At 45.8% G+C, this 15247-nt stretch overlaps 1 protein-coding gene across 2 annotated transcripts in view; it reads left to right on the top strand.

Moving 5' to 3' along the window:
* The window catches only part of LOC147725374 (uncharacterized), a 2508159-nt gene that overhangs the window by 647761 nt on the left and 1845151 nt on the right, over nucleotides 1-15247 (top strand). For both annotated transcript variants that reach the window (XM_086964051.1, XM_086964052.1), the window contains exon 7: nucleotides 9220-9362. In XM_086964051.1, coding sequence (XP_086820177.1) covers nucleotides 9220-9362 — 143 coding nt within the window. The remainder of the gene's footprint in view (nucleotides 1-9219; nucleotides 9363-15247) is intronic.

The following is a 15247-nucleotide window of genomic DNA, read 5'->3' as shown; positions in this document are numbered from 1 at the left end:
AAACCTACGTCAAACAAGGCACCTTTCAGGTATAAATATTACCAACGTTGCCTTAAGCAAATGCTGCTGCTGCCTCGCTGATGCCGATGCTACTGCTGCTAACGAGCGAGCGATGATGTGGTGAACACAGGAGCAGAACAGCTGTCCCTTACAGAGCCCAGCAGATACAAGCTGCCCACGGACGCTGCCCCTCCTCCTCCTCGACGCGCTGAGAGAGACGCTGTCTTTTCTCCTGCCGAGAAAATCCAGCTCCGGCGTTTCCAGCCTACTCTTGCGAGTGACTGGGATATCGAGTCCTGGAAGGAGATACAAGACCTCCAACATTCTATTCCAGAGGTATGGTGTTGACTAAACCCTTAGAGAGAATTCTTGAAGCAAACCTTGGCAAAACCAACTTAACTAAAACTGCTACTTACTTACTCCCTCCCAGGTATTAGGCTTAGGTCAGGTACACTGGGGTAGGCGTAGTTAGAAGCACCAGTTGAGTATGTTAGCCTAATGTATATATGAATGTATATATGTTTTATTCATTTTAAACCATTGTATGGCTAAGAAACCATATCAATGCTTTTACAGTATTATTTCGCAATCCTCATTTTACTGTACGCACTTTTTATAATAACTAGTCTTGCAATTGTGGCAATTCATTTCTCTTGTATGAGAAGAAAGACTGTTCAATAAATAATACCTTTTATTGAAAACGCCCGTCTCTCTATTCTCTGCATATTGGTGAAAGTAATCTGCACAAAACTGACTGAGTAAAATAACTGTCTATTGTTTCACACGACTCTAGAGATTGACTCTTATTCTAAGGAGCAAAGTTGTCATGTTTATGCGGTTGTTGGAAAACTGAATCCCTTCTTGTCTGTACCAGAGAAGCTGATCACTTCCTATTCAGTCAAGAAAGTTTCCAGTGACCTCTGAGCTAGTTGGTAACAAACCCAATTAAGTTTAGCATAGTCAATAGAGACCTGGAAGATCCGCACTTCTACGTCCATACTATTGTTTATGTTATTCCAATGCACAGGGTCTATTGGGAAAATAGGAACTACACTACAGTGCCTGCAAGGCACCGTCACCATATTGCTAGCCTTTTCCGCCCGGTAGGCAATCGGGCGGATTGCCTACCGGCGGAAAACTGGCTGGCGACCTTTCCGTCCGCCTGGGTCCCCACCGCCATTGTAATATGGCGGGGGAAATGTTAGGTGGGCGGTCAAGAATGGCAGGCAGATCGCCACCGCCATACTGGTAGTGGCGATCCGCCTGCCATCCTAATGGGCCCCTTAGTTGTTGATCAGGTGCAGCCGAGTCTAGCGGTTTTCAGCTAAACGGAAGGGTTATACAGCTTGGTTCTATTTTTGTACATTGTTCATATTGGTACTTGATGTTTCCTGCATGTGATACGGCCCCTGAAGAAGGGACAATCGGTCCCAAAATGGGTAGGGCGCTACATGATTAAGTGGAACCTGATTCAAGATGCCTGTATTATTTTGTATCATACATTGAGCTATAAGCTCAAGCTTGTTTGTTTATAACTATATATATGGATGGGTACAACTAATCATCACATAAGATTTGTATTAGTGTGATACTTTTGCTTTGTTAAAAAATGAAAATGCTGATGGATACATGATTTTGACTATGTGGATCCTTTGTGATTATGTTATTGATTCGTTTGTGACACACATGGTTAAGAATTGTTAAAAAATTGTAAAGGCATTAACCCAACTGTGCACCCAGTCTCTTCAGGCAATCATTTGCCTGAGTAACCATTTTACATTACAATTCATACCTTGCATTTGACAAACAAGCGGTGATAAATCGAAGAGATTTACAAGTGAAGGCGGTAGGGAGGAAACGTAACAGGTATTGTGTCACTCCAATCGACCCACTTGACCCAGCCATTTACCCTATATTCATTCATATTTGGCTGGACAACCTCTCACTTCATATGCATGTTTCTCCTGCATCGCGGACCAGTCTAGTCCTTAGCGCAACTTTGACGTGGTGGGAGGTATGGGCTTTTCAACTTGGTCTCTATGTCCCGTTTTGCTACCATCGTAGCTGTGCCCAGGAATGATCGGTATGCCCAGGGACACCCGGAGCCCGCCAAAACTCCTAAGAGAAGAACCAAAGGAGTATGCAAAACATCCCACCCCAACACAGCGCTGAGTTCAGTCACTATGTCTGTCCAGTATTTGTGTATTGCTGAACATGACCATACCATATGGTAAAGGTCTGCGGTGCCTCTGCACATCACAGGTAATGAGAACTCAAAAGGAAACTAGCTCAGTGTAGTCTGACTGGAGTAAGGTAGGCCAAATAGAGGTAGTAAGTTTGAATTAACCTCAATTTGGGTGAAATAGTTATGAATCAGGGGGCCATAATGGCATCACTCCAATCATCATCTACTAAGGGCCCCAGCCATCACTCACAGCTCGTCCAAAGGTGATCTACTGTGTCTGATGCATTTTTAATGAGAGAGAGCGATAGATCTGGGTTACACCTCCTTACCCAAGTGCACCCATCAGGAGTTTAGCTTCCAATTGGCTGACCTCTGGGATAGAGGTGTTATTGGAGACATGGGTGGTAAGTGCATGTCTAAGTTGTAAGTATTTATAAAACTGGGCAGAGTTAATGGAATATGTGTTCTGAAACTCTTGAAAGGTGCGTATATGAGTCCAAGACCAAATATCACTCAGTTGTGTTATGCCCATAAGATCCCATTTCCCAAAGCCCTCCAGTTTAGCCACCTTCTTCAACCAGTTGCTTTGGAGTGTAAGTTTAGTGTCCCAGTGAGTTTGGCGGAGCGCGTATCGCCATGCAAGGAAGACTGCTCCGGTCACACCTGGAGCTGGGATGGCGTTAGGGATCGGGGAGCTGTATAGCATCACCATGCTAGAGATGTAGGTTCTAGTTGGTATGCCAGATCTGTCCACCCCCCTGAGAACCAGTTGTTGATCACTAGGAGTTGGGTCACCAGTTAGTAATAGCAGACATTATCCCCAGGCCACCCTCATAGGGGCACATTGACAGTGGACGAGAGCCAGACGTGGTCTGGAATTACCCCAAAGGAATGCTGGGGCAAACTTGTCTAAAGTTTGAAACCTATGGCGAGGCAGGTGCAGTTAGAGGTTCTGTATTATTTATAAAAATCGAGGAAGTATCTATCTTGCCCATTGGGTTCAGTTGTAAGGGTTGCCATCTATGGTGATCCTTCTTTGTTCTCTTAGGCATTGGGTTAAGGTTAAGAGACTGAGGTAAAAAGACTGAGTGAACCCTGGATGGAGCCCTACCCAAATTCTCAGTTAACAGAATCTGAGGCGCCGGACCTGGATGTCAGATTGCCATGCCACGCAGTCATTGGAGCCATGCAGGGGTACCAAGATTGACGTGGCGGGGTTAACACGTAAACCTGACACCTCGCCAAAGATCTGGAAAACTCAGAGGCACTGAGGAACTGTTGTTGCGGGATCTGCCAGGTAAAGCAAGACGTTGTCCGCATAGAGTGCGATGCTGTCTTCGTGGGTGCCCTCCCATTGCCATCCCCATTTCTAGGCATCGCATCTAATGAGGTGGGCCAGGGGCTCAATTGCCTATGCAAAGAGGAAGGGGGATATGGGACAACCTCTACGGACGTGAAAGATGTCATATAGGACACCGTTCACTAGTACTTGAGCAATGGTGTTAGAATAGAGTACGTTAACAAGTCTGCAGAAACGCGGACCAAAACCCGCCCTTGTTAATACCTTCTCCAAGTATCACCAGTACACCATATCAAAGGACTTTTCAAATGCTATGAGTAGCAAGGTAAAGCGGGGCAACAGGACGTAACAGTGGGCCAATGCAACGAGGAGGTGTCAAAGGCAGTGACTCGTGCTACAGTGGGGAATAAGGGTGTCTAAGGCAGGTGGCCAATATCGTGGCATAGATCTTGAATTTGGTATTAATGAGTGAGAGTGGGCAAAAGTCAGAACAGGAGGATGATGGAGGTTGTGTTTTTGGAATGACTGTGATTGTGACCACATCAATATCAGATTAGAAGGAGTTCTTCTTTGCCACTTCCTCATAATGGTGTGGAGCCGGGGCAATAAGATGTCTTTAAATGACAGATAATACTCTGCAGGGAACCCATCAGGGCCTGGAGTCTTCTCTGAGGCCAAAGCTGAAATTGCAGCTCCTATCTCTTTAATCGATATAGGTTGGTCAAGCAGCTGGGTCTTGGTGTGGGAAAGTTGTGGGAGAGGCACCCCTGAAGAAGGTGGGAGTCTGGCTCAAGTTCCAAAGGCGAGGCTGCCGCATAGAGATGTCAATTGAACTCGGCAAAGGTCTGCAGAGTACAAGTAGGGTATCATTGAATGTGGCCCTGGGTATCTATTACTTCCATGTTGCAGGATCAAGAGCATAGTTCAGGACTCAAGGACAGTTTGTGGACGCCAAAGTCATCACTCAGTTCCCAACAATGACTGAGGTGGTTACTCCTTCAGAGCATGGGGGATCCGTGAAAGGTCTTTGTCCTCTGCCTGAGCGGTGGGTGGGGTGGTGTGCAGTATAAAAGAGTCATCATGGTTGACAGTTTGGTCCAGCACCACAGGAGGTGGAGAGACAGGTGCAGGGGACCTATCCCGTGCGGCCAAGGCGGGTGATGGTGAGGCTGCCCTTTTGACATTATGTCCTCTGCGGGTACGAGTGTGTTGCCTCTGAGGCTTGGAATTCATGTTGGATGCAGCTTGCCTGCTCAGTCGCAGAGTGAAGATAAAGAGGTAAACAGGGGATGAAGCGGCTCTTTCTCTGTAATCTATGTCCATGCCACCTCCGGAGTGTCGAAGAAATAACTTTTGTCATTAAAGACTACTCTGAGACTGGCTGGAAACATCAATCTATAGGGGAAGATTAAGGGCCTGGAGCTTCTGCTTGACTGTGGCGTAGGAACGACGCTGTGATTGCTTTTCTTTGGTAAAGTCCAGGAATATCAGCACTTTAGTGCCTTGCTAGGAGAGGTCTGGATGGGAGGGTGTAGTAAATCCGACACTCATTAACAACCACAAGGGCTGTCCGACAACCCTGAACCAGGGACAATCAGTCTATACACCTAACAATTGGTTCAGGAGAAAGGTTGCTTAAAATGTGAAATTCAACACAGCAAATTTAGAGTTGTAAACAGTAATGAATGAAAAGGAACAGAAAGAAGGAAAAGAAAAAAATGCAGAAGCCCTTCAATCAAAAAGCTCAATATTTTCAATATCAAAAGTTATTATTTATTACATATAGTAAAAACCTCTAAAAAAGTTACGCTCAAGACAAGGTGCTGGTGTACAAAAAACATATCACAAACCAGACAAGTGGCAAACAAAAACATTACATATTACAATAAAGGAACAACATAAACAGATATAATGTGTCCTTGTGTAATTTGGGCCACAAAAGCGTTGACGGCGTTTCGACCGCTGTGTCACAACACGGTCATCTTCAGGACTCACAGTTCACTTCAGCGTTACAAGTCTGTATAAAAACAATCAATCGGACCAATCTTCCATTCAATCAATCAATCACTGCATTTCTAAAGCGCGCTACATACCCTTGAAGGTCTCAAGGCGCTAGGGGGGGGGGGGAGCTGCTACTGATCGAAGAGCCAGGTCTTGAGGAGTCCTCTGAAGGCCAGCAGGTCCTGGGTCTGTCATAAGCTGGTAGGGAGAGCGTTCCAGGTCTTAGCGGCAAGGTAGGAGAAGGATCTGCCGCCGGGGGTGGTTTTCCGGATACGAGGAACTGAGGCGAAGGCGAGACTGGCAGAGAGGAGGCTGTGGGTGGGGGTGTGGAAGCTTAGTCGGTCGTTGAGGTATGTTGGTCCGGTGTTGTGTAGCGCTTTGTGTGCGTGGATGAGGAGTTTGAAGGTGATCCTCTTGTTGACGGGGAGCCAGTGTAGGCCTCTCAGATATGTTGTGATGTGGCTGCGTCAGGGGACGTCGAGGATTTTTATTTATTTATTTATTTTATTTATTTATGTAGTTTGTAGAGCGCACAGCTACCCCCGAGGGGGTGTCCCGGCGCTAGAACCTGAACCTCCGGGGGAGAAGAAAAGAGCAGGGAGGGAGTCAGCAGGATAAGAATCAGAGTCCAGAAAAGAGCCAAGTTTTGAGTCTGGCCCGGAAGATGGATTCAGAAGGGCAGAATCTAAGATCGATTGGTAGAGCGTTCCACAATTTTGCCGCGATAACACTGAACCCTCTGCCGCCCATTCTGGTGAGTCTAAAACGGGGAGAGATCAGAAGGCGGAGGTCGTTGGATCTCAGGGATCTGATGGAGTGGGATATTGAGACTCGTTTTTTTAAATAATTGGGTCCGAGGTCATTGATAGCTCGGTAGGCGAGGGTAAGGATCTTGAACTGGATCAGTCATGCCGAGGCGTTCTGAATTCATTGTAGTCGTCTCAGGATCTTGGTTGTTGTTCCTGAGTAGAGGGCGTTCCCGTAGTCTAGTCTGCTGGTGACGAGGGCCTGGGTGACGGTTTTTCTCGTGTCGGGGGGGGGGATCCATTTGAAGATCCTGCGGAGCATTCGAAGGGTATTGAAGCATGATGCAGAGACGGCTTTGACTTGCTTGGTCATGGAGAGGGTGGAGTCGAGGATGACCCCCAGGTTGCGTGTGTGGTCGGTGGGTTCCGGGGCAGTGCCTAGCGATGAGGACCTCCGTCTTGTCTGAGTTCAGCTTCAGTCTGCTGTCCTTCATCCAGTCGGCGACGGCCTTCATTCCTTTCTGGAGATTGGCTTTGGCGGTGTGGTGGTCTTCGGTGAGGGAGATGATCAGCTGGGTGTCGTCAGCATAGGAGATGATATTGAGGTTATGTTGTCGTGCGACGTGGGCGAGCGGTGCCATGTAGATATTGAACAGCGTCGGGCTGAGGGAGGATCCCTGAGGGACGCCGCAGATGATCTCGGTAGTTTTTGAGCGGAAGGGTGGGAGGCGGACGCTCTGGGTTCTGCCGGAGAGGAAGGATGTGGTCCAGGCCAGGGCCTTCTCTTGGATTCCGGCGTCATGGAGGCGTGCTGCTAAGGTGCGGTGGCAGACCGTGTCGAAGGCTGCTGATAGGTCCAGGAGGATGAGGGTGGCTGTTTCTCCCTTGTCTATCAGGATCCTGATGTCGTTGGTGGCGGCGATGAGGGCGGTCTCGGTGCTGTGGTTGCTGCGGAATCCGGATTGAGAAGGGTCTAGGATGTTGTTGTCTTCGAGGTAGCCGGTTAGCTGTTTGTTGACAATCTTCTCTGTCACTTTTGCCGGGAACGGGAGCAGGGAGATGGGCCGGAAGTTCTTGAGGTCCTTGGAGTCCGCCTTGGGTTTCTTCAGTAGGGCATTGATCTCAGCGTGCTTCCAGCTTTCCGGGAAGTTTGCTGTCTCAAAGGAGATGTTGATTGCTTTCCGGAGGTGGGGTGCGATGGTTGTGCTGGCTTTGTTGAAAACGTGGTGAGGGCAGGGGTCGGATGGGGATCCGGAGTGGATGGAGTTCATGGTTTTGATGGTGTCTTCATCGCTGACGGTGGACCAGGCGGTCAGGCGGCTGGTGTGGGTGGAGGTCGCGGGGGTGGTCGTCTCGGTGGTGGGTGCGGGGGTGTCAGAGTTGAAGCTGTCGTGGATGTCGGTGATCTTGAGGTGAAAGATGGTGGCCAGGGAGTCGCACAGGTCCTGTGATGGTGGCATGTCGTTGGGGTTGGAGCTGGGGTTGGAGAGTTCTTTCACGATGCTGAAGAGCTCTTTGGTGTTGTGTGCGTTGTTGTCTAGGCGGTCCTTGAAGGCGGTCCTCTTGGTGGTCTTGATGAGTTGGTGGTGTCTGCGGGTGGCGTTCTTGTGGGCTGTGTGGCTGTCTGGTGTTCGGTCATGGAGCCATTTCTTCTCCAGCTTCCGGCAGGTGCGCTTGGATGTCCGGAGGTCTTTGGTGAACCAGGCGGCTTTCTTGTTGGTGTCGTTAGTTGTGGAGATCTTGAGAGGGGGGAGGGTGTTGGCGCAGTCGTTGATCCACTGTTTGAGGTTGGTCGCGGCGGTGTCGGGGTCGATGGGATCGGCGAGTGGTCTCAGGGCGAGGGTGGTTGTCAGTTGGTCCTCGGGGACCTTGCCCCAGCAGCGGCGTGGCAACTGTTGGGCGCGGTGGTGTGTGGTGGGTTTCCATTGATGGTCGTCCACAAGAATTCTAAAGATATATGTCACAGAAGTAGTTTGAACAGATCACGCTGTGTCGTAGACAATTAGTTCAGTCTGTCCATGGTTTCAGGGGATACAATTCAAAAATCCACTGTGATTACCGCCCATTTAATCGGCGGATCAATTCAGGGTCCCACGAAGATCGTTCGACTCTAAATTTGCTGTGTTGAATTGCACATTTTAAGCGACCTTTCTCATAAATCCGACACTGGAATTTGTGTGGATTTAGATAAGATGAGATGTTTGTTACCAAACATCTGGGGGATACAGTGAAGCCATCATGGAGATGGAGAACGTGTAATAACGAATGTACAGCCCTTGTACTCTTTATGGCTTCCCTGTTCACTTGCAGAATCCAAGAATTGACTTTAATATTGCAGAATCAAGTCTTGTTCATGTGTGGGGCACCCTGCCTTAGGGTGTAAGGTGTGCTGAAGGGGTGGCTTATCTATATCTCACGCAGTGTCCGAAGGCATGGCACACAGGGATGTGGGCCATGTCGACTTTGTTTCGGCCTGCACCAGACTCAGAGCTTGAAATGGCAATTTTCCTGATCTTGGTGAGGGGTGCCCAGGGGGACACAATTTGAGCTGCAGCCCTAGTGGAGTTTCTTCACTCCCTAGGTACCAGGTACCATTTACTAGGGTCTTACAGGGGGGCTGAAGTTGTGCCAATGGTGGAACAATGGTACAGTTTTGGGAAAGAAATCTGGCAACTGCACTTTAAGTCAAAATCACATAATATATCAGGAAACAAGTGAGATTGACCATGTCAAAAAGGGGCACTTTCCTACACAAACATAGAGGAATAATGACTATGCTTCATTACACTATTGCTCATTAGTCCTCAATGCTCCCCGCTGAAATATAAGTGCAATAGCCTACAGTACAGTATCATATAGAATCTAAGCAGAACAATAAACAATATTTTACCTGTCTTTACTGTTAGGTACCTGCTACACAAATTAAAATATTTATTTTCACAAGATAAGCAATTAACAAATAAATGTATATATATTTATTTTCACAGGAAAGAGATGCATAAAAGCTATGATTCAACAACTAAGTGTGTGATGCATTTAAGATATGGTCCTCTTTACCAAATGAAAATTGAGTACTTTAAAGCTGAAGAGCTTCGGTGTCAACTCTATGAACTACAATTCTTAATTGATGGTAAAGTATTTTTTTTATTTTGTATTTTTTTAAGATGTAAGGTATCCAGCGGAAATCAGCACTAACCACATTGTTACAATCAATCATAGCTGATAATCTGTTCAAATTAATTTAAAAGGGAGGCAGGGTCAGACTAGGGTATTAGCAGTTGTGGCCCTGACAATCCTGGTATCTGCCACTGCATCCGGGACCACTGATACTGCCCCACTACCAAACATATGAGTAGTCACTGTGGTGCTGCATTGACTGATACATTTTACAGCAATTGGTCCCCAATCAATACTGCTGATCACTTTAACAAGCATTTGCAATGCAAAAGTTTCACATTTGGGAGAGTTCGAGTTATTGGTGTTGTAAATGACAACGCCTTTTTCCCATGTGTTTTGGTTTGGAGAGTAGTGGATGTATATGATGTGGAATTATGTGGGTTGTATTGGAAATGTTAGTTGCGGAATTGTGTGAGGTGGAATTGTATAGTAAGGAATGTGTTTGTGTAGTGGAATTATGTGGCACAGTGAACATACAGGGGTGAGAGCTGCACAGAATAGATTAACCTGTTGCGAGCACTACCTCTGGGGTGCTGCGCACAACCAACGGCCGACTTAGCCCTGCCCCCTCCGTGGAACGCCCGCACCGCGGCGGAATGTCCGCCGCGGTAAACGGGTTGAAAGGCTATGCTGAGGGTGCTGTGGTTAGAGTATCATTGGACTCCTTGTCACCAAGAAGTAGCGCTCCAGCTGTGGGTGGCCTTTCCTTTTATAATTTTTCATTTTTGGGATAGAGCATCTGAATTGGACTAGAAGCTGGTACCCTACATTTCCCGAGTCAGGGATGGGTGCTAGAATGAAGGGGTGAGAGGCTATTTATTTTAATGTCAGTGGTGCCCTGTGAAGGGGCTAGCTTGTGCTTAAATATAATGCTCTCTGTTCACCTGTTTGCATGAGTTTTTTCCACCCCACGCACGGGTCCCCAAGGCCCTCTTAGACTGTGCTTCTCTTGCAGCTAATGACAATGACCTGCTGATGGAAGAGGGCATGGCATTTACAGTTGGTCATCAGCATGTTTCTTACTTCTGAGCCGTCTAGACCTCATGGACATAATTAAATAATACATTGGTTCACGGTTAGAGAGCGCATTAACATAAAACCAAAAACAGCAATTTGGCTACAATTGGATGAAACTAACTGTTGTACAAGTGATTCAAGTGTATTTACAACAAACCGCTGAGCACATAATATATCACACAGGCCTTATAGACACTGCAGAGGCTGGGATTTTGCACTTGTATCCTTTGTCATGATTTTTTCAAACATTACGTTTTAAATGGAACAAATTTTCACTGCTTGCATGATTTTCCCAGAATTTTGTGTCCTTGGACATTTCTCCTAATCATGGAGGTCCACCGTGATAAAGAGGACATGTATGGGCCAGGGCACTATGGCTTTACAATTTCCCAGGACCATTATACAAAGGTGTGGTGCTTGGGGCGGGCCGGAAGGTAGAGTTACACGCAAACCCTTTAATGCAGATGTGAGTTATAACTTGTAGTTGCATGGGTTCATTTTCTTCATTAATGATTAAGCGCAAGACAAGCCTCCCAGTTGCATGTGGACATGTTTTCACGCCAATTTAAAATCCTTGTTATGTAAACATGAAAATCCAGACCCAAATCCTGTTCTGGCCACATTTATTCTTCTGTTTCTCAAGATTCAAGATTCAAAGATAGCTTTATTCGGTATTTTTTTTAAAAGACCATAAAAGCACTTAAAAGATTTAAAAAACATTTCATCCTCAAGCTACATTAGTACAGTTTAATACATTATTATACATAAAAACATAATATGAGAGAAAACGTTACAAACCGTCATTGGAACACTTTGTCAGACCTAGGATGTTAATATGTACAGTTAGATGAAAAGAAGTACAGCGTGATACCATCGTGCAATCATTATACCATCGAGCCTCTACTTCTTACTATATATTTCAGGAATTTGACAGCTACGGCCCTAGTAAGTTCATCTTGCAGCATGTATAGTCTGATCAGAGCTGGTTTGCATTGTCTCAGTCCCCACATCTTTAAGAGGGGTAGCAGATACCTCTTTCTGCCCCACTCATAATATTTACAAAAAAAGATGCAGTGAATGTTTGACTGAGTAGATACATCATCACAGGGACCTTTTAATAATGTAGCAGACCAGTCATTTTGGGCGGGAATTGATATCAACCTGTAAAAACAATCAGTCCTCATCCTTGTCAGTAGCATCCTAGGGTAACTGGGAAGAGCCGAAGCCAGGTAAGGATGTAGTCCTGGACCATGCAGGATGCGACGATGAGATATGATCGTAGATTTGTTTCTCTCCAGATACCACCGCCTTTCTTCTAATAGCCCAAGGCAGGTTTCTTTTAGTGATTTTTTCGACACTAGGGCACATGAGCTGGGGGTTACATAAAGTTCTGAGTGGCCGATGGAATACAAAAATGTTTTAACGTAGGAAAGCCAGGTAAACTTCCTGGCCGCTGATTGGTTCATGCAAGCTTGGATCACATCCCTACTGAAAGCTGTATCCTTAGAGGACCATATCTTGTGCCATAGCATGACAGGCGTTATCTTTATTATGTCTGTTATGTGAACTCTATCAAGCTCTTTGTGACATATGGTTGTTAAGATTGATCTTGGTACAGCTAACAGATATCTAAAAAAGGCATTTTCTGCTAATTGGATTTGTGAGCAATCGGCCGTCCCCCAAATACCAGCCCCATAGGTCGCAGTAGAGACACATTTGGCTGCATAGATCTTAAGCAGGGTGTCTATGGGTGGTCCGCCCAGTCTCTTGGCGAATTGTTTTACTGCGCCGATGGTACGGGAGAAGGCCAGATTGCGTGTAGCAATGGCTGTGGTCCATGTTCCTCTGTCATTAAAAGTGATACCTAGATATGAAAAAGTTTTGGTCAAGCCTATCTTTGTCTGATTAACGAATGTTTTGCAGTCTGTTTTGGATTTATTTTTTAAAGTACAACACATAGTGAAAGTTTTTCCTATGTTTATCTTCAAACCCCTAGAGCCCATGAAGTTTGAAAAGCCGGTTAGTGCCTTTTGAAGGCCCACCTGGGTTCGTGACATTATTACGGCGTCGTCGGCATGGAGTAGTATTGGGACCGACGAGCCGTTTATTTTAGGATAGTCAACTTCCAAACTGGTCAAAAAGTCTGCCACTTCGTTGATATATAAATTAAAAAGAAAAGGTGCAAGGATGCAACCCTGTCGAACGCCCTTTTCTATGGGGAACTTTTTGGTGCGTTCTCCGTTTTTGCCATAATGGACTGTTGCTCCTGCACCCCTGTGAAGTTCTTTTATAAAGTTCAACATGTTTGGGTCTATCCCCATCTTGGTCAGGGTAGTCCATAACACTTTGTGGTTTAAGCAATCGAAAGCCGAGCTTAAATCGACAAACGTCATGTGCAAGTTCCCTTTTTTTACCACCATATATTTGCTAGTTATTAATGCCAGATTGAGACCCTGCTAGACTGTGCCAAGCCCACTCTTGAACCCATATTGGAATTCGGAGAGAACCCCTTCGACTTTGGACCAAGATTGCAATTTTGTAAGTAAAACTCTCCCAGCTACTTTCATCAAGGAGTCGAGCAAGGAAATTGGCCTATAGCATTTAGGGTCCTGCCTGTCTCCTTTTTTGAAGATAGGAATTACAATGGCTTCCTTCCATGTGGGGGGAAAACCAGTTTGACTATAGGCATTTAAAACGTTTGTGAGAAGCGGGCCCAGAGTTCCATATTTTCTTTAAATAAGTCAATAGGAATTCCATCTGGCCCTGGAGCTTTAGAATTGGCGCTTTCTCGAATTGCTTGTTCGACCTCTAAGGGGGAAAAAACTATATTCAATGGGAAGGTATCTGAAATGTGTGATGCTTCAGACTGGGGTACAGTGTCGATATGTGGTAATGTCACACAAGAATTTAATTCTGGTAAGTCGTCATTTTTATATAGTGCTGTAAAGTAACTGACCCACACGTCTTCAGCTATGGCTACCTCCAATGAGTCAGTCTTTCTCTCTACAAAAAACGGGGCATTAACATCTCTCCAAAATGCGATATTGTCCCGGAGGGCACTGGCCTTGATTAATGCCTCCCAGGCAAGATTTTTAAGTTCAATCTTCCTTTTTAGGAGTGCCTGTTTGTAATCTAACCTAGCAGCTCTGACTAGCTTAATGTCTTTCGGGAGGGTTTTTATAGCCTGCAAAAGAGCTTTGTGGGCTCTAGTACAGGCAGAGTTAAACCAACCGTTCGATCTAGTCATCTGTCCATCTTTTCGTTTCCTAGTCAGTTTGTCATTTATTGTGGCAACTATCTTATCATATGCTGCTCTGATCATATGGGGATTGGGGTATTGATCCAAGCACGTCATAAAGTGCTTGTGTTCTTTCATGATTACCTCCTTTAGGAAGTTTTTAGGGTCAACCTTGGCCCACTTAATGGCATACCCGTTTCTTCTGGACAGGGAAATTGAATGGCGATATAGTTTTTCAGATAGGCTTGTTGCATGGCTATCATGGTTGCCTTCATCAAGGCTAATGCTAATTGGAAAATGATTGCTCATTACTAAATCTTCTGTTTTAAAACCCTGTACAGAGCCCTGTTTATTGTTCGACATCAGCATCAAGTCTATAATGGTACCTGACCCTCGACCATGGAAAGTTGGTTGAAAATCAGCCAGGGGCTCGCAGAGTTCGTTTGCGTATCCTAAGTCCCAGTCATGCATTAACTGATTTAGCATGTTGCCAAAAGTGGTGTGTTCGAAGTGCGTGCTCGGTTCCCTTTTTAAGTATGTTATGCCACAAATGTCGGAGCCGCTGTGAAAGCATAGATGACAATTAGTCTCCCACTATAAGAATGCAATCAGCCTCTCCCATTCCTCTCTTTAGAATATAGGTTATAACATCTAGTAGTGCTTTGGGTTCGTCTTTCAAGGTGTTATTATACAGATTATTCAGAAGAAGACTCAACCCTTTCCCTTTAACGGAAAAACCCTGCACGGATTTACACTCCTTATTATTGATCCCCTTGTTTTCAAATCTCTTTACAGTTAAATTTGCCAGGTTAGAAACGTACGTGCATAGGCTCCAGATCCCCTACCTCGATTACCCTGGGTGGACGGGGTAAAGAGGGTATTAAATCCCTCTATGTGGGACTCCTCCTGGTCCCAGCACTCCTGGAGACATATGATGTCAAATTTATCAGCAAAGGATAAGAATGTTTGGTCCTTCGATTTCTTGGAGAGACCCGCTATATTCCATGATGTTAGGAACACGCTGGTTCTCCTCTCTGGTTGTAATAGATCTTTTTTCAGTGGATGTGGGCTCGTATTAATAACTATACTGTGCCCTATCGTATTTAGGGTACCTATATTAGTTTCATGTTGGGGGGATGTATCATAATCCTTATTGATGTCTATGATGTCTGGTCTCTCTGGGGTGGTGTCCGTAGCCAGTGGGTGTAAAGGGGACTGTGCCAAAGTTGTTGGTGCCCAAAAAAGGGCAGAATTAATGCTTAGCAGGATTTGGCTGGTATAACAGGGGGAGTGTTTTTTATTACACGGGTTGGGTGCCCTGCCTGAGGTAGGATAGGCGGATAAGGTACTATGCTCCTGTTTGACCCCTATTGGGTACCCTTGTGGTCAATCGACCATATCTAGACAGTCGTATCTATTTCTTGTAGGAATGCCCCTCCAACCTTCCAGATTAAACTGTTCTCTTCTGGGAAACCAAGACAGAGGTTCCCAATCTCTGGTCCTATTCCTATTCCTATTCCATTGACCCACTTGATTCCAGGACCAATCCGGGCCCTCCTCCCAGCTTGGAGGATCTCCATAGT

This window comes from Lissotriton vulgaris, chromosome 3_2 (assembly GCF_964263255.1).
Source record: "Lissotriton vulgaris chromosome 3_2, aLisVul1.2, whole genome shotgun sequence".
In the NCBI taxonomy this organism is placed as follows: Eukaryota; Metazoa; Chordata; class Amphibia; order Caudata; family Salamandridae; genus Lissotriton; species Lissotriton vulgaris.
Note: the sequence above shows the minus strand (reverse complement) of the source record. Positions and strands in the feature narration are given on the sequence as shown.